The 24,395-nt window shown below is 39.6% G+C and overlaps 2 protein-coding genes and 1 long non-coding RNA gene across 9 annotated transcripts in view; 2 read left to right on the forward strand and 1 right to left on the reverse strand.

Moving 5' to 3' along the window:
* The first annotated feature begins 37 nt into the window (after positions 1–37).
* LOC122575829 lies at positions 38–10,259 on the forward strand. 7 transcript variants are annotated; one of them, XM_043745284.1, is made up of 6 exons: positions 38–436; positions 1,908–2,092; positions 3,526–3,690; positions 5,101–6,109; positions 6,511–7,603; positions 7,942–10,259. In XM_043745284.1, exons 2-6 carry the CDS (start codon positions 1,950–1,952, stop codon positions 10,032–10,034), a joined length of 4,503 nt encoding a protein of 1,500 aa, XP_043601219.1. In that variant the 5' UTR covers positions 38–436; positions 1,908–1,949; the 3' UTR covers positions 10,035–10,259. The 7 variants fall into 7 exon arrangements, with proteins under 7 accessions (XP_043601219.1, XP_043601221.1, XP_043601217.1 ...); XM_043745286.1 differs by having other exon boundaries at positions 1,929–2,092; XM_043745282.1 differs by having other exon boundaries at positions 39–436; positions 1,604–2,092.
* The window catches only part of LOC122575836 (dynein axonemal heavy chain 2), a 39,225-nt gene continuing 25,080 nt past the window's right edge, over positions 10,251–24,395 (reverse strand). The window contains exons 35-63 of the mRNA XM_043745303.1: positions 23,964–24,183; positions 23,702–23,868; positions 23,407–23,627; positions 23,184–23,293; positions 23,002–23,117; positions 22,835–22,935; positions 22,308–22,486; positions 21,829–22,128; positions 21,380–21,667; positions 20,582–20,772; positions 20,095–20,270; positions 19,691–19,842; positions 18,815–18,979; positions 18,552–18,718; positions 17,994–18,165; positions 17,143–17,355; positions 16,565–16,780; positions 16,311–16,461; positions 15,679–15,828; positions 15,378–15,510; positions 14,569–14,913; positions 14,144–14,416; positions 13,581–13,925; positions 13,122–13,256; positions 12,783–13,059; positions 11,759–12,166; positions 10,989–11,507; positions 10,546–10,696; positions 10,251–10,411 (exon numbers count right to left, since the gene is read on the reverse strand). Of these exons, the coding sequence (XP_043601238.1) occupies positions 10,257–10,411; positions 10,546–10,696; positions 10,989–11,507; positions 11,759–12,166; positions 12,783–13,059; positions 13,122–13,256; positions 13,581–13,925; positions 14,144–14,416; positions 14,569–14,913; positions 15,378–15,510; positions 15,679–15,828; positions 16,311–16,461; positions 16,565–16,780; positions 17,143–17,355; positions 17,994–18,165; positions 18,552–18,718; positions 18,815–18,979; positions 19,691–19,842; positions 20,095–20,270; positions 20,582–20,772; positions 21,380–21,667; positions 21,829–22,128; positions 22,308–22,486; positions 22,835–22,935; positions 23,002–23,117; positions 23,184–23,293; positions 23,407–23,627; positions 23,702–23,868; positions 23,964–24,183 (6,196 nt within the window). The 3' untranslated portion in view covers positions 10,251–10,256. The remainder of the gene's footprint in view (positions 10,412–10,545; positions 10,697–10,988; positions 11,508–11,758; positions 12,167–12,782; positions 13,060–13,121; positions 13,257–13,580; positions 13,926–14,143; positions 14,417–14,568; positions 14,914–15,377; positions 15,511–15,678; positions 15,829–16,310; positions 16,462–16,564; positions 16,781–17,142; positions 17,356–17,993; positions 18,166–18,551; positions 18,719–18,814; positions 18,980–19,690; positions 19,843–20,094; positions 20,271–20,581; positions 20,773–21,379; positions 21,668–21,828; positions 22,129–22,307; positions 22,487–22,834; positions 22,936–23,001; positions 23,118–23,183; positions 23,294–23,406; positions 23,628–23,701; positions 23,869–23,963; positions 24,184–24,395) is intronic.
* On the forward strand, positions 10,269–24,395 carry LOC122575838. Its single transcript, XR_006319548.1, has 5 exons — positions 10,269–10,465; positions 10,565–10,796; positions 11,044–11,280; positions 23,948–24,186; positions 24,277–24,395. It is a non-coding gene; the product is annotated as an uncharacterized LOC122575838 (long non-coding RNA).

Consider the following 24,395-nt stretch of genomic DNA (forward strand, 5'->3'; position numbering starts at 1 on the left):
GCCTGTTGGAAATTAGTCGAGTCTTTGCTTTGGAATCTAACGCAACGCTTTTTTTAGGTCTACCGTGATGAAACGGTCTAGATTATCGTTGGTCCGTTGATTTTCGTATTTGATCGACGGAAGGACTCGGTTAATTACACCCTGTCACGTTTACGACGCGTCGAAGATTGTAATTAGCGGTGGATGCACGACGATCGATGCGCCAGTTCAGCCGCTTTCATAATTACTGCCTAGCTATGCGGAGAGGAGGTGGATAATCAACAGGGAGCCCATTGCTCGGGTTGATCGTCGATTCGACACGTGACAGCAGGTCATCGGACTTCCCACGATTATCACTGATAAATCGATTTTTCCTCACCTACTGCGGAAATACTCATGTTCATCGCGTTGCTTCGCTAATAATCGTTTCTGGAAATGTACCAATGCTCGTGAAAACGTGAGTATAGATAGCTTTGACGATATAAGCGGTTTTGAAATCGGTCGTGTATTTCTTGGATGTCTCCCGAAGTTACATTTTTAATTATTATAATGTAGATTATCGCTATTTTAAGATGTAAAGGTGTCGATGATCTTTTTCGAAACGAAGTTCCGCTTCTCGACTTCGACCCATAGACATCGCAGGATAAAAATGCGACGAGGCGACTTGTATTTCATTCTAGTCCGTCGATCCTCGATTCTTCTTATGTAACACGAATCGGTCAACTTGCGTAGCTAGTGCACTGTATGTATAATGTATAGTGTGCTAAGCATAGAACGCTCGCGGGATATTAGATATCTCGATAGCAGTGGCCCGTCAAGGCGTTCGAACTTGCTTGACTCACTGTGACGAGTGAATGTGAGGATTTGCGGATGATAAGAATAATCCCGATTTAATTGCCTTTATTTTCGACCGTTGCCCCCGCTGGTATTAAGTTAATAGCTTATTTAGAAACTTTAACGCGTTCGTTTCCTTCTTTCGACATTATTCAAGCGTTTACGATCCTAATTCGTAGGAATTCGAATTTTTCCGATTCTTGGTGCGCGAGTAAGTTTAGGAGTGAGCTTTTGTGAGTTTCGAATATTTTAGAATTTGATTGACTGCATAAGAATGATTTCGTATAGTGGTGGATTTTGAAACGTTCAGGTGTTTGGAAATTTATATGATACTTCATCACTGTATCGAGACCAGCATCGTTCGTATCACGTTTCACCATCGAGTTAGAGCCTGTTTACTGCTATTCCATTTTTCATCCGTCAGTAGTTTTTACAATTTTTTGGGCAAGAGTGAGCATCGATTCTGGCATGTGATTCTTGTAAACACAACTATAGAAATGGTAGTTAAGTTTGTTTCCCTTGCTGAATATCATCATAAATATTCTATTTTCGGTATATTTTACATATTTTTACATATTATATACTTTCCATATATTTTTTCATCTCTAAATTTCTCGAATTTTGATGTTGATACAAGATGGATCTTATTATAATCTCTGAACTCGATGATAATATATTAATAAATATCACAATCTTCCATTTTCATGATTAAAGAATTAAAGGTAAAGGAAATAATAGTTTTTAACGTTCTCAAACAATGAGAAATAGTATTAATAACTTTCTGACGAAGGGATGCAGCGTAGAGAGCGACAGGAAGCATCTTGCTGTGCATTGATAGAAAGAGGGTGCCCAACAGGATAGGAAGTTCCGATTTGCGTCGATTCCTCCGCGGTAAACCGAGTCGACTCGAACCGAACGGAGTCGAGCTGCGAAACTCGCCAGTTGTCCACGCCAGTTCACTTTTGTTCGCCATTGTGATCATCAACACACTACGAGTATTTTTCTCGAGATTTCTTTTTGTCGTTCGCTAGTGAGATTTTGTCGTTCGCCAGTGAGATTTTGTCGTTCGCCAGTGAGATTTTGTCGTTCGCCAGTGAGATTTTGTCGTTCGTCAGTGAGATACTGTCGTTCGGACTATGTACGCGGATAGAGGAGTTAATGAAAGGACGTCGCTCACGAGACCTCTGGATTCCCCGGACTATGTGGAATTCGCGAGCCTGCTGAGGACCCGGAAGACTCGAATCAGACAGTTTCAGTGCTGCATCTGTGCCGCTTTAATGTAAGTCTTTCTATATTCTCCAGAAAAAAAGACCTCGCTTGTCTTATATTTCTTTATCTTTTTATTCTTAAAAAGATGTAGAGAGATGTTGGAAATATTGAGAGATCGAAAGAATTATGAGAAGGAATTCTCTGTTTTTTAATATTTTCTTATTTCTTTATCCTTTTCTTTAAAGAGATGGGGATGGCTGTTGAAAATATCTGAAAATTGAAGTACGGGGACAAGTTCTCTCTAGTCAAGGTATTTCTTAATATTCCCATATTTCTTTATTTCTTTCTTTAAAAAGATGAAGAAACCTGTTAAAATTATAGAAAGCTTCGAGTATGAGTGGTGTAAACTATCTTTATTCTTTTTATCGTTTAACATTCCTTTGTTAGTGTGACTTAATTTTTATGATTTTCTTGGAAAGAAAACATGAACACTCCTTTATTTGTGTGATCTATTGGATCTTCTTATTCTTCGTATTTCTTTATTCATGTAATTTTAATAAAAATTGTCATAAACAATTTTTTATTTGTCAGAGTGTATCTTTTTATATCGGATTGGATTGGAATAGTTTTCCAGTAGGGATGGTAAGCGTATTATTGCCTGTCGCTGGAATGTTCGATGTTTTACACGCATTATAAGATGCGATTTGCAACAGAACGCTGCCAATCCAGCGTTCGGAAGCATTAAGAATTTGCGTCTGTAATTAAGCGTGTTTATATAATTACAAGAGAAGGCAACCTCGCACGCGTGATGCGATGCAACCAGTCGTTTAAACAAATAACATGCGGATGAGGCATACATAATCAACCACAATCAAATAAATAATATAAAAACCTTTTACTTAAAAATATTCGTACAATTAATTAAAATTGCACAATTAAACCAATATTATTAACGAAATTGTACAAATCACGAATCAAAAATTACCAGTAATAATACATTTTCTTCTATAATAGCAACAAATTTAGAAATCAAATAAAATTTTACAAACAAATTTTACAAATTACCAATTAACTGATTTCCTTTTTCGACGTAAAACTTTAAAATTATAAAAAGGAGCACTATAATTTACAACCAGTAGTTTGTCAATTTACTAATAGTATTAACTGGCAAATTATTGCGCAAGAGAATTCTATTCGATAATAAAACGAAGGAAACAACAATTAGGAATTCATCAATTTTTTATGATACCGCACGATACCGAGATAATTGAATTTTCCAAGTTAACCCTTTTGTCCGAGACGGTTGAGACGACTTCTGAGCGCATTTTCGATTCGGAATCCACATAAAGGAACGCTGTACGAGTTCACTAGTACACCGACCATTACCATCGTCACTTCGTGTAGGGGAAAAAAACATTGTGCATCGAGTCCCCACCGTAAGCGGATACTTACGTAAAATCATCGCTCACCTCGAACCACCGGCTGACCGGCCGATCGTTTCAGTTCGGTCTTGGAACGCGTGCAACCAGGAATGCTTTCCTCGGAGAAGACCTCGTTGACCGGCGACAAGCCAGCCAGGGTGTACTACGTGCATGACGCGTTGCCATTTTATTCCCATCACAGACGGCAACGGCTGCGGCTACGATGTTTCACGTACACGATCGCGGTGTGAGTCACATTTCCATCGTCTTTGCTTCTATCCTGTTGTCCTTGTTTGTGTTCTTGCGCTTCCAGTTTGAATCTCGCGTACCTTGTGATTTTTATCAAATAAATAGAAATGAAAAATAATATTTAGAATCATATAGAAAATAATATAGTTCGGTTGGTTTGATGTAGTCTCATCTTTTATCTTTTGATCGAGATTCAAATTTTGATTATTCGCCGATTATATGTACGGTATTTTTGTCGTAGGAGAACGACGTCGTCCTGTTTCGTGCGACGTTAATTTGACACCTTGCGTTTCATCTGCGTTTCTGTTATGCTTTTCGATTTCGGTTCATTTAACTATTCGTAAATTGTTGGTACTTTCGACGAATAACATTTGTAAAATGATTAGCTGTAGTCTATGTATCCGATTCGTTTCTAACTTTTTAGAGAGTTTTTAGATTATATCGCAGTAAAGTGGATCCGTGCAACAACGAAACCGCGGTTTCTATGCTGCGGTTTCGTCTGGGCGTAACTCGAACACGTGAGACGGGTTTACGACAGGTTCATCATGAGGCAATTCTGTCTTGATCATTAGAAATCATCCACTTTGTTTCATTTCAGAAGCTTTTAAATTTCAATATATTCACTTAAATATCCTCAGACAATAAGACAGTGTATTATACGTGTAGAAACTTCCGTTGTTTGGAGATTTTCCGTGACACCAACGAGCATTAAGAACAACAGCTCGCCCTTATCTCATTTGCAGAGTAAAACACCTTGCAATTCGTTTACGAGCTACAAACAGTCTTGCATGGGACTCGGCGTCTTGCGCGTAGGCTGATTAGCGTTACGTGATGCCGGCCTTGATTACATGCATGATTGTACGGTGACAATACGGTTGGGCAATGTTACAACTTTTCAAACAGCTCCTTCTAAGATATATTATTCCATCCTGGTGGTATTTAAATCGATGCTTCTTCGATAAATTCACTTTTACGATTCATCTGATTTATGTATTGAACGTCATTCTTAAAATGAAAGTTTGTTTTGATAGTTTTTTGTTATTATACAATTTATCGAAAAATAACTATCTTAATTGTCGAGGAATTATCGAAGGATGACTATCTTAATTTCTATGCACTTTTGACAAATTAAACATTTTGTGGGCAAAGTGGCGAAATTTCATCCTTTTTCTTCGAAGCGAATTTTTATTTTCATTCAAAAAAGTTAAAGGTAATTGGTTTAACGAATGACTGTATAATTCAATAAAGTCATTGATATCACAGAAGCTTTTTATATGTTTTAGAAGCTCTAGAACAGTACAAAATTTACCTTTGGATATAAACAATCCAGTTTGCCTATGAAGGATAAAAAAATATATCTAATTATCAAAATATAGCTCTTTAAGATCTTGTTGTACTTTTATTTCAGAGCGATCTTCACCATGGCCCTCATAGTGACAGTAAGCTACTCCGTGAGCCATGATATGATAGACGTCGGTCCAAACTTCACTACCTCTTCCTCCGAGTCTACCATCAATCTCACAGGCACTTTAAAATTGGGCCTTGCTCCTGGATCTGGGTCTTACACCCTCTTCAGCAATCCTTCTATCGTCCCACCTTCTAATTCTATCTTTGTGTCTGACAAAAACACAAAAGATACCGCTACGCCAAAATTAACAGACGATGAGATAAAGATAGGGCTGGAAGCAGGTCGCCAAGCAGTAAATGAGCGACTTTTTGCAGACGCCACTGCGTTGATGTCTCCATTACCCTCATCATCGCCTGAAATGAGACATCGTTACGCAGTAAGCACTTGCACAAGCGTTGGAACACTAGCTTTAGCGGCTGTAGCAGAACTTGCTGCGACTAAAAGAATCGAAAGTTCAAGGACGATCTTTGGAGCATCTTCTGCTATTGGAAGCTTCTTTGACGCAGGCTGGCAGTTTCTGGGTATTTGCAAGCAACTCACCACTCCAGAATGTCCATCTAGTAAATATAGAACCTTCGATGGAAGTTGCAATAGACCAATGCAATGGGGAGCCACCATGACACCATTCAGAAGAATTCTAGCGCCTAACTATGCCGATGGTGTCGAAGCTCCTCGTAGAGCAGCTACAGGAGCCGAGTTACCCTCAGCAAGGGAAGTTAGTTTGAAGGTTCACAAGCCTTCACCAAGTAGCAATCCTCATTTCACAGTGATGTTAGCTGTTTATGGACAATTTTTGGATCATGATATCACCGCTACTGCGATCAGTCAGGGTATCAATGGTACTTCTATCTCTTGTTGTCCACCATCTGTTGGCCATCCTGAGTGTTTTCCTGTTTCTGTATCTTCTGGAGATCCTGTTTTCGATGTAGCTGGGAGAACGTGTATGGATTTCGTCAGATCTGCACCCGCACCCCAGTGCAAACTGGGCCCCAGGCAACAGTTGAATCAGGTGTGTACTTCCGTTGTTTCAAAGTTTAATGCTTGTTCGCATAAATCGACATTTTAACGTTATGAGCATTAATTCTTGTCGTATAATGAGATTCCATTCGAAGGACGGTGTCAGTCGTGATACAGGGCGACGAGAAATTGCTATCGGGATGGATGAAAAATTCCCTTGGAACAATGCGCGATCGGCGCGTCGCGTTGTTAATTAACTCGATTATCGTCGCATCGATGAGGCGAGTTTCGATCGTAATGACGCATTCGTTATCTCCGTAATAATGATATCGCATAATAGTGATCTAGACAATGGAAACAAAATTACACTGTTAAATATACTTGTTCGTTTCTCTTTGATTCCAAAAAATCAAACCTTTCATATCTCAAAGTGAATATATATTATTTTCACAGGCGACTGCGTTTATTGATGGCTCAGCGATCTACGGATCTGATCAGAATACAGCTCGTAAGTTGCGAGAATTTTCTGGCGGTCGACTGAGGATGCAGTTGACTCCGGACAATCGAACTCTCTTACCACCTAGCATGAATCCTAACGACGGCTGTAATCGTGAAACTGAGAAGTTGAGAGGCAGGTACTGCTTCGCAGCAGGCGACGCCAGGGCAAACGAGAACCTGCACTTGACGACGATGCATCTGCTCTGGGCGCGACAGCACAATAGAATCACTGAGCAGTTGACTAAGATCAACCCTTCTTGGAATGACGAAACGCTATACGAAGAGTCTCGACGTATAGTGGGTGCTCAACTGCAACATATTACCTATCAGGAATTCATACCTATCATCTTAGGAGAGCAAGAAACGAATCTACGTGATTTGAAGCCTCTCAGGTCTGGCTATAGACAGTGGACCGTAGATGACTCTAATACTGACCCAAGTATAGCTAATAGTTTTGCAGCAGCTGCCTTTAGGTTTGCTCATACTTTGTTACCTGGCTTAATGAAAATGACTGACGAGCAAGAAGGAACCTCTTCTTATGTAGAACTGCACAGAATGTTGTTCAATCCATATAGTTTGTATGCAGAGGGTGGAGTGAAGAATTCAGTAAACTCAGCTACGAGAAATATGATTCAGATGACATCTACTCATGTCACTTCTCAATTGACCAATCACTTGTTCGAAGATCCTATTGCTAATGTTACTGTTCCCTGTGGCTTGGATTTGGTATCGTTAAATATTCAGCGTGGGAGGGATCATGGACTTCCTGGTTACACTAAATGGAGGGAATATTGTGGATTGGGGAAATTAAAAAGTTTCTCTGATTTAGAAGGACACCTGGATCCGCAGGCCCTTCAAGAGATTTCCTCGTTGTATGAGTCGATTTATGATGTTGATTTATATACTGGAGCTTTGGCTGAATTACCTAGGGCTGGTGGTATCGTTGGTCCCACTTTTACGTGTCTGATCGCTGATCAATTTGTTAGGTTGCAGAGAGGGGATAGGTTTTGGTATGAAATACCTGGACAACCGCATTCGTTCACAGAAGGTAAGATAATTGTTAATTATATCTAAAATTTATATTCTGAGTACTAAGATGTCTGAGGAAGTTCTTAATATTTTTAGAATCGAATTATTTTTAAAAAGAAGAGATTTTTTTATCAATTACTAATCGATCAGAACAGTTATTGAATAAAAAACAAAGTACCTTAAACTTGACTGGAATTTATAACTGAATTTTTTGTTATTTTTCATTTTTCAATAAAACTTTCCCAAACTTTTAGACAAGATTAGATAAGATTGTCACATGCAATTTCACAATGTATAACAAATTTATATTGTATTGCAATATTTATTCATGCGTTTCCATTCTTCTTCCTTTTTCAGACCAGCTTACAGAATTACGTAAAACCTCATTGGCGAGGTTGATCTGTGACTGTTCCGACGGTGTAATACAAACTCAGGTGGAAGTGATGCGAGCAACAAGTGCAGAGAACCCCATGATGTCCTGTGAAGACATCCCAGGGCCATCCTTCGAACCATGGAGAGAATACGACTCAACATCCCCCAAATTACAAGTTCCTTTCATGTCAGTCAGTTGGACGCTATTAAAGAACAATATTAACGACACAATCAGAGATGTCGTGACCTATATCAACAGTTCTAGGACTATGATGGACACTGACTGGTTAGCCTTCAAGAATTACATAAACGATACATTCTCTGATCTTCAAAACCAATTATCTGGTTTGCATCCCGTGGAGGTAGATGATCCTACGTCCATGGAAAAATTATCAATGGATTCTGATAGTCTTATTTTAAGAGCACCACAATCACCAAATATGTATCAAGATTGGATCACATTTAAGAATAACCTGGTAATGTCATTGAATGATTCCATGCACATGATGGGTGGCGGACCAGCTGCAGTGACCAAATGGATAGCTTTTAAACAGAATATTATCGATCAATTCGCTGATTTAAAGAACCGCATCTCGTCTTTGAAGGCAGATATTACTCCGAAATTAGAGACGAAGAAGAAAGAGCAAGAACAAGCTTTGTTGAATAAGAATAAATTAATAGGGACTTCGAGTATCAAGAATGCTATGATTCCAGAAATTTTTGATTGGAAAAACTTTAAGGATAATATTATATCCTCTTTAGATGATAGTATTATGAATATAGGCGACGATATGCCCTCTCCTGGTGATCCAGCTTGGGCTACTCTAGGAGATGATATTAAAGACCGACTTTCTGCTTTTAGGGACAAGATCGATAGTAGTAGATCTACTATAGTTCCTATTGAATTAGCCACGGGGAAATCAGATACTAATGACGATTGGATAAATTATAAACCTGATACAATTAAGACTGTAAACAATGTTGTGAATAAGATTAAGAACGAAATGCTACCACCAGCTGATCCAGCATGGGCTACGTACAGGGATGAGATTATGAAAAGTTCCTCTGCTTTCAAGAGCATTCCAGCACCTATAGAACTCGCAACATTATCCACCATAAATAAAATTTCTCAACGTGAATATCTAGGAACTTCTTTAGCAGCCAAATTTAGTAATATGGAATTATCTAATTTGACTGATGATTGGTTACAATTCAGAGCTCAAGTCAACGATTCCTTAAGTAAAGTGATTCAGAACATTCAGAGCAAGGAACCAACAGAGATTGATCCTATTGCTTGGGCTGTTTTCAAAGATTCCACTAAGTCTGATTTCGCAAAGTTAAAAGATAAAATTGGAAGTATTAAGGCTGAATGGATTACAGAAATAAGCAAATTACAACCAAATAAAAGTTCTTCGAATCTCCAAGCTAAGTTTAACAAACCTGAAGACTCGTCTAAGTCTGATTATACTAAATTTATTAAACCTGTCATTCCTCCTGATGAATGGGTCGACTTTAAGAAACAAATTAACGATACTGTGATGAATATTCTTAATACTGCGAATACAACAGATAGATTTAACCTTGATGATCTCCACGAAATGTTCAACGAATCTTTCACCGATCTGAAGAACGAAATATCAGCTCTGAGGAGTTTGGTCAAGGATACTTATAATAACAAAACTGCAGCTGATTGGATTAACTTCCAAACAAAGTTGAATTTTACAGTGAAGGATCTAATGGATAGTTTAAAGAAAGAAGCTCAGCTAGAAACAGGGAATGTGACGAGGATTTTGTTCGAAGCTAAAGACAAGTTGTCTGATCTTGAACCACCAGTGAATTCAGGCCTGACTTCGCCCACAAAATGGATTCAATACGCTTTACGAATAAATAAAACAATTTCAGATGCTTTAGAAGGCATCGACAGTCAGAAACACGCAGCACTGATGATTAGTGCCGCTAAACCAGAACCATCATCATCAGATAATCCTAAAAAACTTACGAATTGGTTGATTGTTCCTTGTCTTGCGAGTTCGCTCCATGTGTTCACTGTGGTATCAAGGCTTCAAACTCGCATGTAAAGAAATTACAACTTTTTTTTTATTATGCTTGTTGTATATATTCTATTATTTATAGAAATGAACTTTTATTACACACTAACAAAGAGATAAGTATAGAAGGAAGGAATCAAAAGGAAAGTGAGTGTGTCATTGGAACTGACATGCCTTTTCAATGATCGCGCTTGAAACATTAATCCTAATTAATTAACAACAATAACAATGATAATAATAATTAATATGAATCTACGCGGCGAGACTTAATAACAGGGCAGTGCCTCTTTTTACCCAGAAGTCCGATCCCCCTGGACCTGCGTTTAAATCGACCGCTACTACGAACGATGGTCTTCCTTGATCCCCGCTTCTTTGGGGGTAATAATAACAGGGACATGTGTAGAGTCCTGTGCAGAGAAATCGAAAGAGAGTATGTAATTACTTGAATTAATTAGAAAATGGTAATTTCAAACGAAAATTCTTTTTATCAATGTGGCGAATTTTTTTCGAATAATTTTTATATCGTCGTCGTCGTTGTTACCTCTGGTTCTTTTTTTAAGCTCTTCCGCGGGTCGGAAGTGAATCACCGGCATGTTGCAAACAAGTTGCATAGGGGACGGTTCGACGAGGACACTGTTCCTCTTGTCCCAGCCAGCGCCTTCCAGAAAGATAGAGCGTATGTACACGCCGTCCTGTAATGGAATGTACACACGGTTAGAAGCATGCACACACGCCGCCACTTTCCTAGCGATATCACTACGATGAATTTTTTATCCTATCTATTTTTCCGCGGTAGGTTTCCTCTTTCATCGAAGGAACGATCAAACGGGGACCGAAAATCAGAATAATTAGATTGATTTTCCGCATGTTTGATGCATTTTGCTTATGTTCTTTTTGATTTTTAAAACTTCTTTTTAAAGTTTAAAATATGAAGTCGATTGAAGTTAAGACGGATATAACAAGATGTATTTAATATGGAATTACCATCGGTGGTTCGATTATGGCCGATTCGTCTATGGTAAAAACACTGAATTCCCAGGACAGGGAATCGATAGAGACGTTCCAGAGCCTGGCGGATGTCTGCAATACAGCGGTAAGGAAGCCGGTTGGGAACGTGAATGCGGCCAGCCAGAACAGCAGCGGCGGATGAGTAGTTCGAGCCCATTCATTGAAGTGTTCCACCCTGCTGACTAAATCCCTTGTCCAAGCACCCAACAGTTTCAACGACGGATACGTTGTCAGCCAAATCGAAGGGACTCGACCTTCGTGTACACAGGTAAAGATTTCTTCAAGGTTTGATGACATCAACACCAAACCTTGGATCGCGAGTTGAAGATCTTTCAAGCTACTGCGAGTTTTTTGCAGCAGAACGTTGTAACGTTGTATTTCTTGAAGTAACACCACATCCAATGGTGATTTCTTTGGACCTATTAATTTCTGAGCTGTTTCGTAATCGATGTCGTTTGGTATTCTCGATAGTATGTCCATTGTTAAATGAGTAACCTTAAGAAATGAGAAGTTGATGTTGATTTTTATTGATCTGTTAAATTTTTTATAGCGGAACGAAATTTGAGTTATTGCTCGATCTAGTTTGTTGATCTCCAGTAACAATTAGTGACAGAGCTGCTATGCTTTATTTTATTTTATTTCTACCAGTAAAAATCTAGCGAATCTAGTAAAAGAAATGTTATGTGAACTGTTTGTTCCCAGAGAGTTCGGATAATTGAAATTTTCTATTGTCAGTTTTTACAAACCTTTTCCTCCTTAGTAGTTTCTTCTTTGGCAACTGCCTGGACCTGAAGTCCCATCAGAGTCTCGAACATATTTCTGGTTTCCATGATTAAACAGGTGATGTCTGCGTTCGGGTGTTGACCGAACGCTTCCGGTTTGTCGATGGTCGGTAGGACCGTGATGAAATCGTGATAGGATGCCAACGAACCATCCCTCGGTATGTAATAGGTTGGTAGCGATGATAAACGATAATAGGGCACAGTCAGTGCCTCCTCGGTGAAATATTGTTGAATGTACGTCATTAGCAAACGACGGTCCCAGTCGTCGGTCACGTGTCCACCGTAACAAACACCTGCTATGAGATACTTCAATGATTCCCATGGTGTCACTGGGTATTCGTCAAGATACACTTGCAAGAGATTTTCCGATACCTATGTTTAAAACGAAAAATCAATCGTACAGCTACTACTTTCCACCTTATAATTTTTCTCATATTATATCTCGTTTCTATATATCTTTATAATTGAATTTAAAAAACATTCGAATAAAATTATTTTATTGTTTTGATGTTTGGTTGTAGGAAATAGAATTAGATCGATATTTTGGACGTAGTTCTTAATTGCAGATCACACGCGTCTATAGATTGAATTTTTATTTCATTATCATGATCTGGTTAAGAAGTTTTAACGATCAAGTCTATATTTGTATATTATTGAACAAAGTACTTATACAATGGACTTAAAGTCAAAGTGATGTAAGACAAGATTTTGAGAATTTCAAAAGTATCAAGTATTTTTAAAAGTATCAAGTTATTTTATAAAAACTGGCAGTGGACCGATTTACGCTACTATAATGTTTGGCTCTCCATACTGGATTAACTTTTATTGAACGGCGATTTAATAAATAAGATTGTCAAGTAATTTCAAAAACAGAAACGCCTGTAACTAAGAAATCGAACAAATAAGAAAAATCAGTTTTTGGTAACATTGTTAGTAGAATATTTCAATCTTGTCGATGGTCCAATCGCGAACCAGTCGGTGAAATTACCACGAAGTCGGAGTCGTTGAAGCTGTAGATGACATTCCAGCCCAATTGCTGGAACTTTTTACGCTCGAGGAGAATCGCGTGGAAGAATACCAGGGCGAACAGAAGCTTCTTGTATTTGGACTTTGCTTGGCACAATTCGAACTGGGTCTCGGTTATTAAGCTGTAAAGTCGTTTCATGTTTGCCTTTAAACCTTTCGGTGGTTCCGTGGTCATCTTTATACCCGCCTGCAGGATCGATATAGGGAATTGGGGACTTGGGCTCGAGCTAAGCCACAATCTGCAATCGATTCGAGACCCTTTCATTATCAACTCAGGCGACACTTGCGATCAAACGCGAACCTGAATTGCGGGTGTATGGTTTTACTGGCCCCTAAAGTCTCCACAATCTTGTCTAATTTCGGCATCCAGCTTAGCGATAAGTGGCAATTCGCTAGGAATACCCAAGCCCCTTCTTTTGCACCTACTTCTATCATTCTGCAAGTAGATTTTTGTGAAATTTTTTATTATTAAATAATACTATTATTAAATTTAGTATTAAGATTGATATTGTTACTAAGTTTAAAGTATAAAACTTGTATCAAAGAAAACAAAGTGGAAATTATGTAAGAAATGAGTCTTCTTCTATATATTCATGCTTTATAGAATTCTATTTCTTATGAATATGATAGTTAAATCCCTATTATTCCTGAAATATAGTATCGTTCGATTAATTCGGATTTTTTTTTCAAGTACATTAATCTACAGAATGATACATTCCTTAAAAGTCTAAAATTCTACTTTCTTTTGTATAAAACCGACCTAGTGGCAATGGGCGCCTGTCCCTGACCCAGAGACAGAGTCATAAAGTGGTTAGTCATTTCCTGGCTGTCGACTAGTTGCATCAGGGTGCTCGTAGGATCCACGCCGGGCGAGAGGACGAATATAAGCGGAGTCTGTGCTACGGAATCGTCGAGCACTGCCTTCAGGTCGAGTACCGGTGGCTCGACGAACCTTTGACCGAGATTCAGCACGATAAAGTTCGCGATACAGAAGGAAATTCTGTCAGGACGGCAACTACGTATTACTAGCATCTTCTGAAACACGTTGCAATTCGTTTCCCACTCTGCTACTAGGGGTGTGTTTTCTGGTTCCGTGTTAACGTACCTAAATATCATTTGATTTTTATTTTATAAAAATAGTGAATTTTTAAATAGTGACTTTTAGACGATTTACCAAGCTTGTGGTTTCGTATTAATATACCTAAATATTATTCAATTTATAAAATTATTATAACATTTTATAATATTAAACAAAATCATAATTAATATTTCACAAAAATAATAAATCGGACTGTTTGATATAACAATTTACAGGAAACGCACCAATTATGCCAATCTCGTGGGAACTGTTCAAACGAAGAAACAATTCCATGAAATCCAGCCAGCTTATCGAGTTCTGTGATATTATCCCAAGTTTCATCGGGCAACCAGCCAATCGGCTTATCCGGTTGATTTTCCCTATCCAGAACGATTCCACCACGAAGCAAGAACGCATACTCATTAGGAATCACCTTATCTTGTGCGTCCAAGATCTTCATACACATGTTAAAGGAAAAGAGTAACTTGTGTTGTTCGAAGAGACCTCGACACGTGTTCCTGATTCAACGAGAGTTGTCTTTGAGTGGTAATAGCGCAACATAAAATCAACATTTTTATACATGAATTTATTTCATCGTTTTGATTTTTACGATTGAACCTATAAAAGTTGCTCACATATTTCGTAACATTCTGTATAGGGCTATACGTACTTGTACAATGCGTAAGTGTGATATTCGTTTAGATTCTCGATTCTTTCAGGGAGCTTTATACTTTTCGCGCTCTTGTCGATCGACAGCATAAACAAGGTAATATATGCGTCCAAGGCGAATTGGTACATCGGATCAATAAAACTCATGTCGTTCAAGACGAAGAAGAGGATCGCGGCACGATGTGCACAGGACCTGTATTCTTCTCTAGCGAGGTCTATCTCCTTCTCTGTTTGTTCAGAGACTACCAACGATTCCTCGATAGAGGTCGAGGTCGCCTTTGACGATTGCAGCGTGCTCAGTAAATCCAGGTCGTCCAGTAGAGTGTCTCCGGCCACGTTCAGTAGACTGTATGAAATCACGGCACACATAAACACCATATGCTTCCTTAACTCTTTGGAAGTTGTGAAATCTTTTTATGTCCTTAGATAGATATATCGTAAAAGTTGCTGACAAAGAACAGCTGTCGTATGAAGACCACAAAGACGGTCGTAATATCCTGTTACACTATTAATTCTGATCATTGTGGTTAGATCTATCCGTAATTCTGTAATTGAAACATATTTTGTTAAAAACAAGCAAGTGTTTTGGTAGTGCTTCTCAATGTTATCATGTATCCATTCGCAAAGATCGATGCTGCGATATAAAGATATAGATTTAAAAACATTTTTTCAAGTATACCATGATCTTTGACCCAACTGTTAGTTCCGCAACTTCCACAGGGTTAACTCTCGTGTTACGTGCGCTTTATTTCCAACGTATTATTATCATGTTACAGAGGAAGGGATCAAAAGAAGCAAAGGATATCTTACTGGAGTATTTTGTCCTCGAGTTCTTTGAGAGTTCGTTTATTGGACGAGATCGTGAAGACCAGATTGTCCTTCTGTTCTTCGAGCTGCGGCTTCTCTTTTCTGACCACGATTCCCAAGAGCTGGTCTTCCAGTCCTGCGCACAGGATAATAAGGTTCTAGACTTTGTCTCCTCTGGCTACCTCTTTCTCTACCGTCCTCTCGATCTAGTTCGCCTCCCGTTCATCCTTCTCTCTGTGTCCATCTCTTTCGCTCTCTATTATCTACCCTTTTCCAACTGACGCACGATAAGACAATTAGTTACCCTGTTCCTTAATGGCGAAGTTGCATAACGTCGTTTTAGTGGATATCTCCGGGGCGTAATGGGGGTTCGCGAGTTTCGTCGTGATGAAGAGCCGGAACTTGTCGTGGTAGCTGATCATCTTTTCGTTGAACTTGATCATCATCTGGTTCTCTGCACAATCAGAGAACACGTACTGTAGATGGACGCGATATAGCGTTGGAAGGTAAAGTTTACACATTTCGAGTGCCAAAATATGCAATTGGAGAGACCTTTAGAGGGATAAGGACTTTCAATTCGGAATTGTCTCTTCCTGTTGCTCTCAAAAGTATACGTATTAATTTTTGACGATCATACAGTAACCTTCATTAATACGGAAGCTGTTATTAATTTACTAAGAAAAAAGTAATAGGGATTAATATCATATATATGGATTTAATAAAAGGTTATAAACAGAATATTCATTTGTAAATTATCATCGCAAAATTTAAATCTTCTCTATAAGACGAAAACGATTCTGAATACACCCATTATACACAGAGCGCAGCATTTTTATTGAATTTACGTTTAACTGCACTGACTGACAATGAGTCTTTGATGCTTCTTCCATTTGAATTGCTATTGAACTCCAATAATTTCATGATATTTTTACATACCTATTTTCACTACTGCTCGTTCAAGGATCGGGTTCAATACCGGATCGATCGTTTCACCGATATTTTCTAGTAGAACTGGTTTACCATATTGGATCGCGTATTCTAATACTCTGACGAAGTCTGGTTGGCCGAAATCGATCACTTTTAGAGACTACGACCGAGAGAAGATCGAAGTGATTTCGCTTAAGAATGTTTGTGTAATTAAGATTCTTTTGTAATTTGTTTGTTTCCTGGATTGGATCGCAAATGCTTACGTTTTTGGCCTCCATATTTTTCAGCCATTTCACTGCTTGGCATTGTGGATCGATTACTAATGGCCACCTTGTACCTCTGACCACAATGATACCGTTCTCAGTACTAAAATCATCGGATGGTAATCCTTGCATGTTCCAGTCTCTGATGACCGCAGGGTCGGCCAGGAATTGTTTCACATCGAGCTGGGGTGACGTTGGAATTTCTTTTTCTTGCACCTTCGAGTTCGTTTGCGGACACCATTGGAAATTATAGAACAAAAACATCGATACTTTTTGTTTATTAAATTTTATATCACTGCCGACTACTTTTCAAAAAAGTGGTCATCTTCCCAGAAGAATGTTGGACAATCACCCCGCTGTCAGAAATCTCAGAATAAAACAATTGCAATCATCCTAAATAAAACTTTGTATTAAAAGAGCTGGTATGGTTATTTTCACAACTGCACAGCAACATATATGATATACAATATCTAGTCATCTTGGATTTAAACGGACGCGGAAGGTTTTCTGTCCTCTTGGACATATTCGCGAATTATGATGATTACTTTCGATCAAAACGATGGTATCACTTAACTCACCTCTTTCATCCAGATGCTTATCAGTTCCTCTCTGTAATTGGATACGAACGGGCCCAAATAGGACACAAAGGCGGTGGATATTAGGCAATCACCTGGCAGCCAGTCGAAGAACTCGGCTAGCGAAGCAACCGTGTTCTCCCATCGAATTCGCTCGCCTGAGAGACCGTCAACTAGCATCGCGGCTCGCTCCAGTTTCAGCTTCAGTAGTTCCGCCTGAAAACACGCGGAACTGAAAGTAGAATCGAGTCAGCATAGTTGAAATTTAGTCGTTGGCTCGTTCGCGAAATAAGACCACCAGATCAGCTGTGGTCGTTCGAGTACACCCTATCGATTCGACTTTCGTTGTGGAATTCTGGTCAGAGCCGAAAGAGCCACGGAGTTATTTCGTTGGAAAATATATTCAAAATAGGATCAAAGAAGTAAATTGAATTCTTACCAAATTAGGAAGAAATAGAATAGCGCGAATGAAACTTAAAGCAGATGTATAATATTACAAAGCTTTCATTTTTCCAGTCAACGTTTAACTACGATATGACTCGTTATCGCAAGATATCGAAAGAAATTTTGAACCACGAAAGAGCCGCAAACATGTAAGACAAATATCAGTGGAGGGACTTTCTCGGGTCAGGACCAAAAAGTAATTCGAAAATTCGCGCTGAACGCAGCCCGTGCAAATACGCGATGCTGACGATATCTGGTCTTTAAATAGCGAGCAAACGAAACTTTCTGCCAAAGCGGAAATCTGTGCAAATAAAACTATATGGGAGAGGCACAGCCGAGGCCACTAGACGTTCATGTAGTTTCAGTTTCGAGATGGGGAATCAAATCAGGACGATTATTCAGCTACTCGCCAGCTTAATTAACTCTTCTTTCTCCTTCATCTTCGCGTCGTACATCTCCTGCAATTTCTTCAGCTTCTCTTGCAATCTCTGCAACTGTTGCATCGCTTCTTCTAACGCTTGTTCCTTCTCTTTGAGAGATTTCAACGCAGCCTGCAATTTTTCCCTCTTCGGTGCTACGATTCTGCGATTTCAATGGAGTATTCTTATCTAGCCTATCGCAATTTCTTTCATTTCCTTCGAACTGAGAATAGAGGGAGGAACTCTGTGTTTTAGAGCTTTCTCTGTTTCCGCGCTTCTCAACCTCTTTGCAAATACGTGCTATTTACGAAGACATCAAAACGCGCATATATGGTCATACCAAGTAATTCAAACCCAACAAAGTATGCTCGATTTTAATAAATTGCTGCTCCACGAAAGATAGAAAATTTTATTCATCGTGAATTTCCCGTATATTCTTCGAAATATATCTACCTATCATCGGCTACCCTTTACGATACGCGTATCACTGATTGAGAACCGCTGTTCTATTCCCATTCGAGATATTAATCTTCAAGAGAGATAGATTACCTGTAAAGTTTCCCATATTCTTCCATGGCGATGACCCATATGCAGAGTGACTTGGCTGCCACAGACACCAAACCTACTTTTTCTGGCTCAAATTCCGGGTTTGACGTGTACCTGCTAATTTGTCGAAGTGTCCTGTCGGAGATGTTGTCTTTGTCGAAATCTCGTAGCTAAAAATTAATATGCAGACGCAGAATATTCCGTAAAATTTTGTTTGGAATAGAAAGAGTAGGAAGAGGATCGTTGGTCTGTGTGCTTTTCCTTACCGTGTTGAGGAAGTTCACGTCGGCTAGTTGACGCTTCGACTCCGTCCAACTCGGTTCCGAGGTTTTCAGGATCATCACCGCCTCCATTACCATCTCGACTTTCGGCGGTGGACGCGTGAAAGATCTTATCTCCGCGATATCCTTCTTGCTCAGCGCGTCCAGGGCCTGTGTTACGGATAACAATTGATAGGGTGAGATACGAGGTCAGTACCGTACCGATAAATTCGACTATACATATGGATGAATGCGATTTCGAAAGCAGAACTCGTACGTGTTGTGATAAGGCATTCGAATGGGAACAATCGAGATTTTACTTTGTACAGCGTGTACAACAGCCGGCGAAATTATTCTTATTACAGTTTAATTACTACATTTGACTAATATATGTTTGGAAATTCCATCTCTAATCGAATTGAAGTTCCCAATTTTCCCTCAACTAGTTGAAATACTGTTATACAGGTTACGATCGATGATCGATCGAACAACGAAGCCGAGAGCTGCGTCGCCGCCATACTTCCTCCAGGATTTTTCTTAACAAAGCAGTCCATGGAACGAATTTATGTAACACGTCCGGTGTTACTGTCGTCTATAAAACGTACCGACGAACTTTGGCGAGAAACTTTTTCGGACGGCGTGCATAAAACGCGAAGTTGAAGGAACCGAGCGGTCGTCGCGAGCAGGGAAAAGTCGGACGCGACGGCTGCAAATAATAAGGACGTATACCGGGGTCCGCCATCGAATTCACCATTTTACCGAATATTCGAGGCGTAACACCGTTCGATTCACGGCGAAGTAGCGCGCTACTTAATCACCAGTAGCAAACGAACCGGAACGATATTACCGAGACGATAGAAGAATTAATGTTGGGAAAGGTACCTTCATGGCCTCGTTCAGAGCTGGTTCAACAGTTGCGAGGTCAGCTCGAGCGATTTCTTCGAGCTTCTTGCACTCCTTTTGTTCTTCACCGATCCGCTGCGAACGCGCGGCCACTGTCTTCTGTGTCTCGTCCGCGTCGCGACGTTGATTCACTATTAAATCACATGATAATTGGAACAGAGACGAATTTCCCAGCTTTAAGTATATTCTGGGTATTTTAAATATTTTAAGTGATAGAATTTTTATTATTAAATCAGAATATATATAGTGTTAAGGTTTTACGTTTCTGAAAGGAAGATTAGCACGAGTGAATTATTACGTGGGTCAAGATCGCGCGAATTTTCCTTGCATTGATCTAATTGCACTTAATGACGATACATCAGCGTTGAGAGGATGACACGTACCGATCGTTACCAGAAACTCTTCGCATTCCCTGGTAGATTTATGAACCTGCTCCTGTGTGACTTCCAGTTCCGTAGCCATTTCGTTCACTTTAACGCGGGTGTCGTCGATCTTCGAGAGACCGTTGCGAAGTTTGTTCGCCTGGATCGCCAAGTCCTCTCTCTTCTCCGCCAGCATTCTGAAACCGAGGATCATCCAACTGACATGACGTGTCGTTTACCTTGCTGCCTCCCATTTTCAAGTTATTTTCCATTTTTATACAAGTTTTATTAAACCACGCGCATCTTCAAAAAATATTTTTAAATAATTGCGACGAGAAGAAGAATATTTCAAATAATATCTACGAATGTTTATTACGCAGAAAATTGCAGAAATTTACCAATATTATTACAAAGATTTTTGTGGTCCCACTTTACAAGGAGATTCGTGAATTTTTCAACGAAAAGCCTTGTTAAAGAGATTTTGTTGGCTAGCGTGGCAGAGACTCACGTTTTATAGCCAGCAACTAGTTCGAGGAAATTCACTGGTGTCACGTAATTGTAGCGCTTCATCTCAGCAGCCATTCTGCTGGAAAACTCTGACACTGTCTTATGGATCAGAGAGAAGATAGCCGCGATTCCATCCCGCATTCGCTCTTGAAGCGGTGGCAAAGGAATCGCTGTCGCCGATTGTCGAGGTTCCTGTAGAACATTTTGGTTTAACCTTAACATTTAACCTCATAACTATGCTCATATGCTTAATATGCCTATAAAACCGCACGATACCAAGGAACAACATACAAATAAAGGAAAATGAGCGAGGACAGAAAGACAGAATCTTTAAAGCGAAATAGTTCCATTTAATCTTTAAATGATCTGTTCAAAAATAAATATACAAATAATTTGACAAATATTTAACTTGAAAGAGACTTGAAAACTACCAAGCAAGCAAATTACAAGTAGAAGATGAGAACAGAGAGTAAGAGAAATCTGGGATTCCTGTCGCCGGTGTTCCATGCTCGAACACTCGAAGGAGGATACATGATCGAGGCAAATTCAAAAATATTAAGCGCCTGGTTGCCGGAAACGCTCGGACGATTGCATTTCGGAAGGAAGTTCGCCAGACGGGGCGAGGGTGAGTTGTCGAGAGGAAAATAATCGGATTCCACGAAATAGAGAGGACGTGAATGTGGTTCATCCTTCCTTCTCTCTTTCTCTTTAGAGGCGGTGTCTCGATTCCGGAGAAATCGGAATCGAATGGAATCGATCGGCCGGAAAGGGGCGGTAGAAGGCGCAGTCGAAGACCAACCGCTTTATTTTCGCCGGTGATAGTGAGCGTCAGATTGAGATTCATGAGGAACTTGTTGCCAACTTCGAGGAGGGCTTCCCTCGGCCATTCCAGGAACCAATCGATGGTCGTGCAGTTGATCAAGCTCGGGTACTGGCGTAATCTGTTTCTGAACGCGTCTCCGATCGGGCTCATGCATACCACCAAGTGCATATTGGCACGCGCCCGCTCGATCAACAACGAATAGATCGCTTCTGTCGTTGGTACTCGTCCAGCACGTATTACTTCCTTTGTCAGTTTCTTTTTAATCTGTCGCACAGAAGGACAGGAAGAATTTATGCATGTACAAGTCTTTCGATTCGTTTTGGATCCATAATCAAGAATTTCATTATGGAAAATAGATATCGCAAATGGAATTCGATAGGAAGGAACAGGAAGTGGATGAAATTTGGTATCGGCAGGAAACATACTTCTTCTATCTCATCGCTCTTGTAGAGATTGGCCACTTCTCCCGTGCTAAGTATACTGTTTATTACTTCTAGAAATTGCTCCTCGGTCACTTGCGTGTCGTTGAAGAGGAACGTCGTGGGTTTCTCCTCCACGCCTGTTTTTGAGTATAGGACCTTCAGGTCTTCGCGGAATTCGGGTAGTTTGTAGTTTTTTGTAACGCAGATCTGGAAGGTGGTCAGTTCGCATATGTAGCTCGCTATTCGGGATAAAGATTGTCTTCCGCTTCCGCCGATCCCTATTAGCAGCATGTTACCACGGGGCTGTCGAAGGATATTTCATATCATTTTCTATCGTGATAATTTCATCGTTATCCTTTATTTTTGAAAATAATCATTCGCATCACGAATTTAATCAAATCGATTTCCACGTGACCTAATGAATTTTTCTAAATTAGCTTGACTAGTTTTATTATTCTAGATTTATAAGAATCGTTACTGACTTGAGAGATCACGCGAACTATACGGCAGATGTGTTCAATCGCATCATGGAAAAGAACTAAATTCATGCGAACCACGCCACTGGAAGCGTTATATTCGTCCATTTGATTCTCTATATAAGTCCTCACGGCAGTAAGGTTCGTAAGGTCCTCGTATATGTCCCAAACGTTCATGAAACTACCTGCGAGTATCGTGGATTAAGTCTGGATTAGATTCGAGTTACATTCGAATAAACTGACTCAGGTTTAACCCAAGTTAGACCTGGATTACACGGAGCTAGGGTTAAATCGTGGCCAGATTAAGTTCAACTTAGGAATACTTCGGTATCTTTCTTCAGAATCCATTAAGGATCACACCGCACTAACGCAACATTTCATTTGCAATTTTTTTTTTTACAATCAATTTACAATGATCAATCAAGTTCTAGTTTTTAACATTGTGCCTGTGAAAGGAAATTCCAAGGATTCGTTTAATACCTCTCTCGTTAAATAAACTATCGTCTGGCCCTTGATGGGTGAATTCAACTTACCAAATAAGGGAGATCGTTTTTCGGGGCAGATATTCTGGAAAGTCAATTCAAAGTGTTTCCCAAGTTGTTCGCCAATTTGATCTACGAACCATTCTCTGTCTCTGAAGAAGGAAAAGATTCGATTCTTTCGAGAAAGTGTTTGGGAAGATTTTTTGAGATTCGCTTACTTTTCGTCGATCAATCGATCGGAGAAGACTCTGAACGTCTCGTGCACCCATAGACGAAGGAAGGTTTGCCTGGAAAATTGGTAATCCTTATGACTTCGTAGCAGACCTTGGAAAACCTGTTTGGCAAAAATATCGAAGATTGAGTCACCGAGAAAATACAGGTCCCAAAGTAACGCTTCTACCTTCGATATGTCCCTTAGATTGAACAGATAGTGTATCTTTGCTGGCGTGGGCAACATCTTGCTGATCACTTTGTTATACAAGCCGATGGTGGAAAGTGTTATTTCGTTGGCTGATTAAGAGGAACACTCTTTGTTTAATTCCTTACTCACGATAGTTTTAAATTAAAAATGGAACATCTTTTTCAATAAGGACCTCATAAGACGAAATGATACGTCTACTAACATATTCCCTTCACTTCCGCATGGAATTCACCAAAATGTTGATTCAACATCGACCCATATATTCTGATGATTTGCTTCTCGACCGGGAACGTCATATTAATTACATTAAACTTTGTCAGCAAGCGATTCGTAATAACGTTCCGACCTCCTCCGGGGGGACCCATAGCCGCCATTAATTGTAATTTCTGTATAAATTTCTGTGTTTGTTTCTCTCGATCGTACCTTGACACATTCATCAAATAATATTATGTAATGAAATATTATGAGCTCAATTGTAAAAATTAACGAGATTGTACCAGAAACCGTATCCTATCCACTGCCGAATTAATTCCAATGGCGGCTGCGAGCCGTATATCTCTTTCATAGGCATGTTAAAGTCGTCCATAAAGGCTATCAGAGTTTTACCGCCTGCAGGAATGTACACACGTGTGGTGCGTTTCTCGAGTCTGCTCTCAATTGTGTCCTAAAACACGCGAAACTTCGCCAACTTGTTCCGATGCAAATACATCGTTTGCATTCCTTAACGAATGAATCTTTCGTAGGAAATCGCGGGTTCACCTGTACGTTCTTCGAAGTCGTCTGGGCGGACATGTTCAGAGTCAGCACGCTGTATTTCTCTTCGTCTAGGAAGTTTAATACCGACTGGAGTATCGACGTCTTTCCCGTGCCTACGGGGCCTACTATAAGAACTGGGAATTGGTTCTTTAGCAGCGAGTTTACGATAAACTCGTATCGAACTGTGTCTACGGTCGGCACTACTATCTTGTAGAACGGCATCCTGGTATGTCGAATTATTCATAATTATTTTATTCGTTTTACTTTAATATCTTTATTTCGAAAAATATACGATGATTTTAATTTCCTTTTTCAGAGAAATAAAATTTTTTTGGTATACGATAGTGTAATACAGGGGCGCAAATAGAAACATACACTTTCGTTGGAAAGTCTTAGAAGAACCAATAAAGTCTTGGAAAGATAATAAAATGTAAA

Source organism: Bombus pyrosoma, linkage group LG15 (assembly GCF_014825855.1).
Source record: "Bombus pyrosoma isolate SC7728 linkage group LG15, ASM1482585v1, whole genome shotgun sequence".
Taxonomy (NCBI): domain Eukaryota; kingdom Metazoa; phylum Arthropoda; class Insecta; order Hymenoptera; family Apidae; genus Bombus; species Bombus pyrosoma.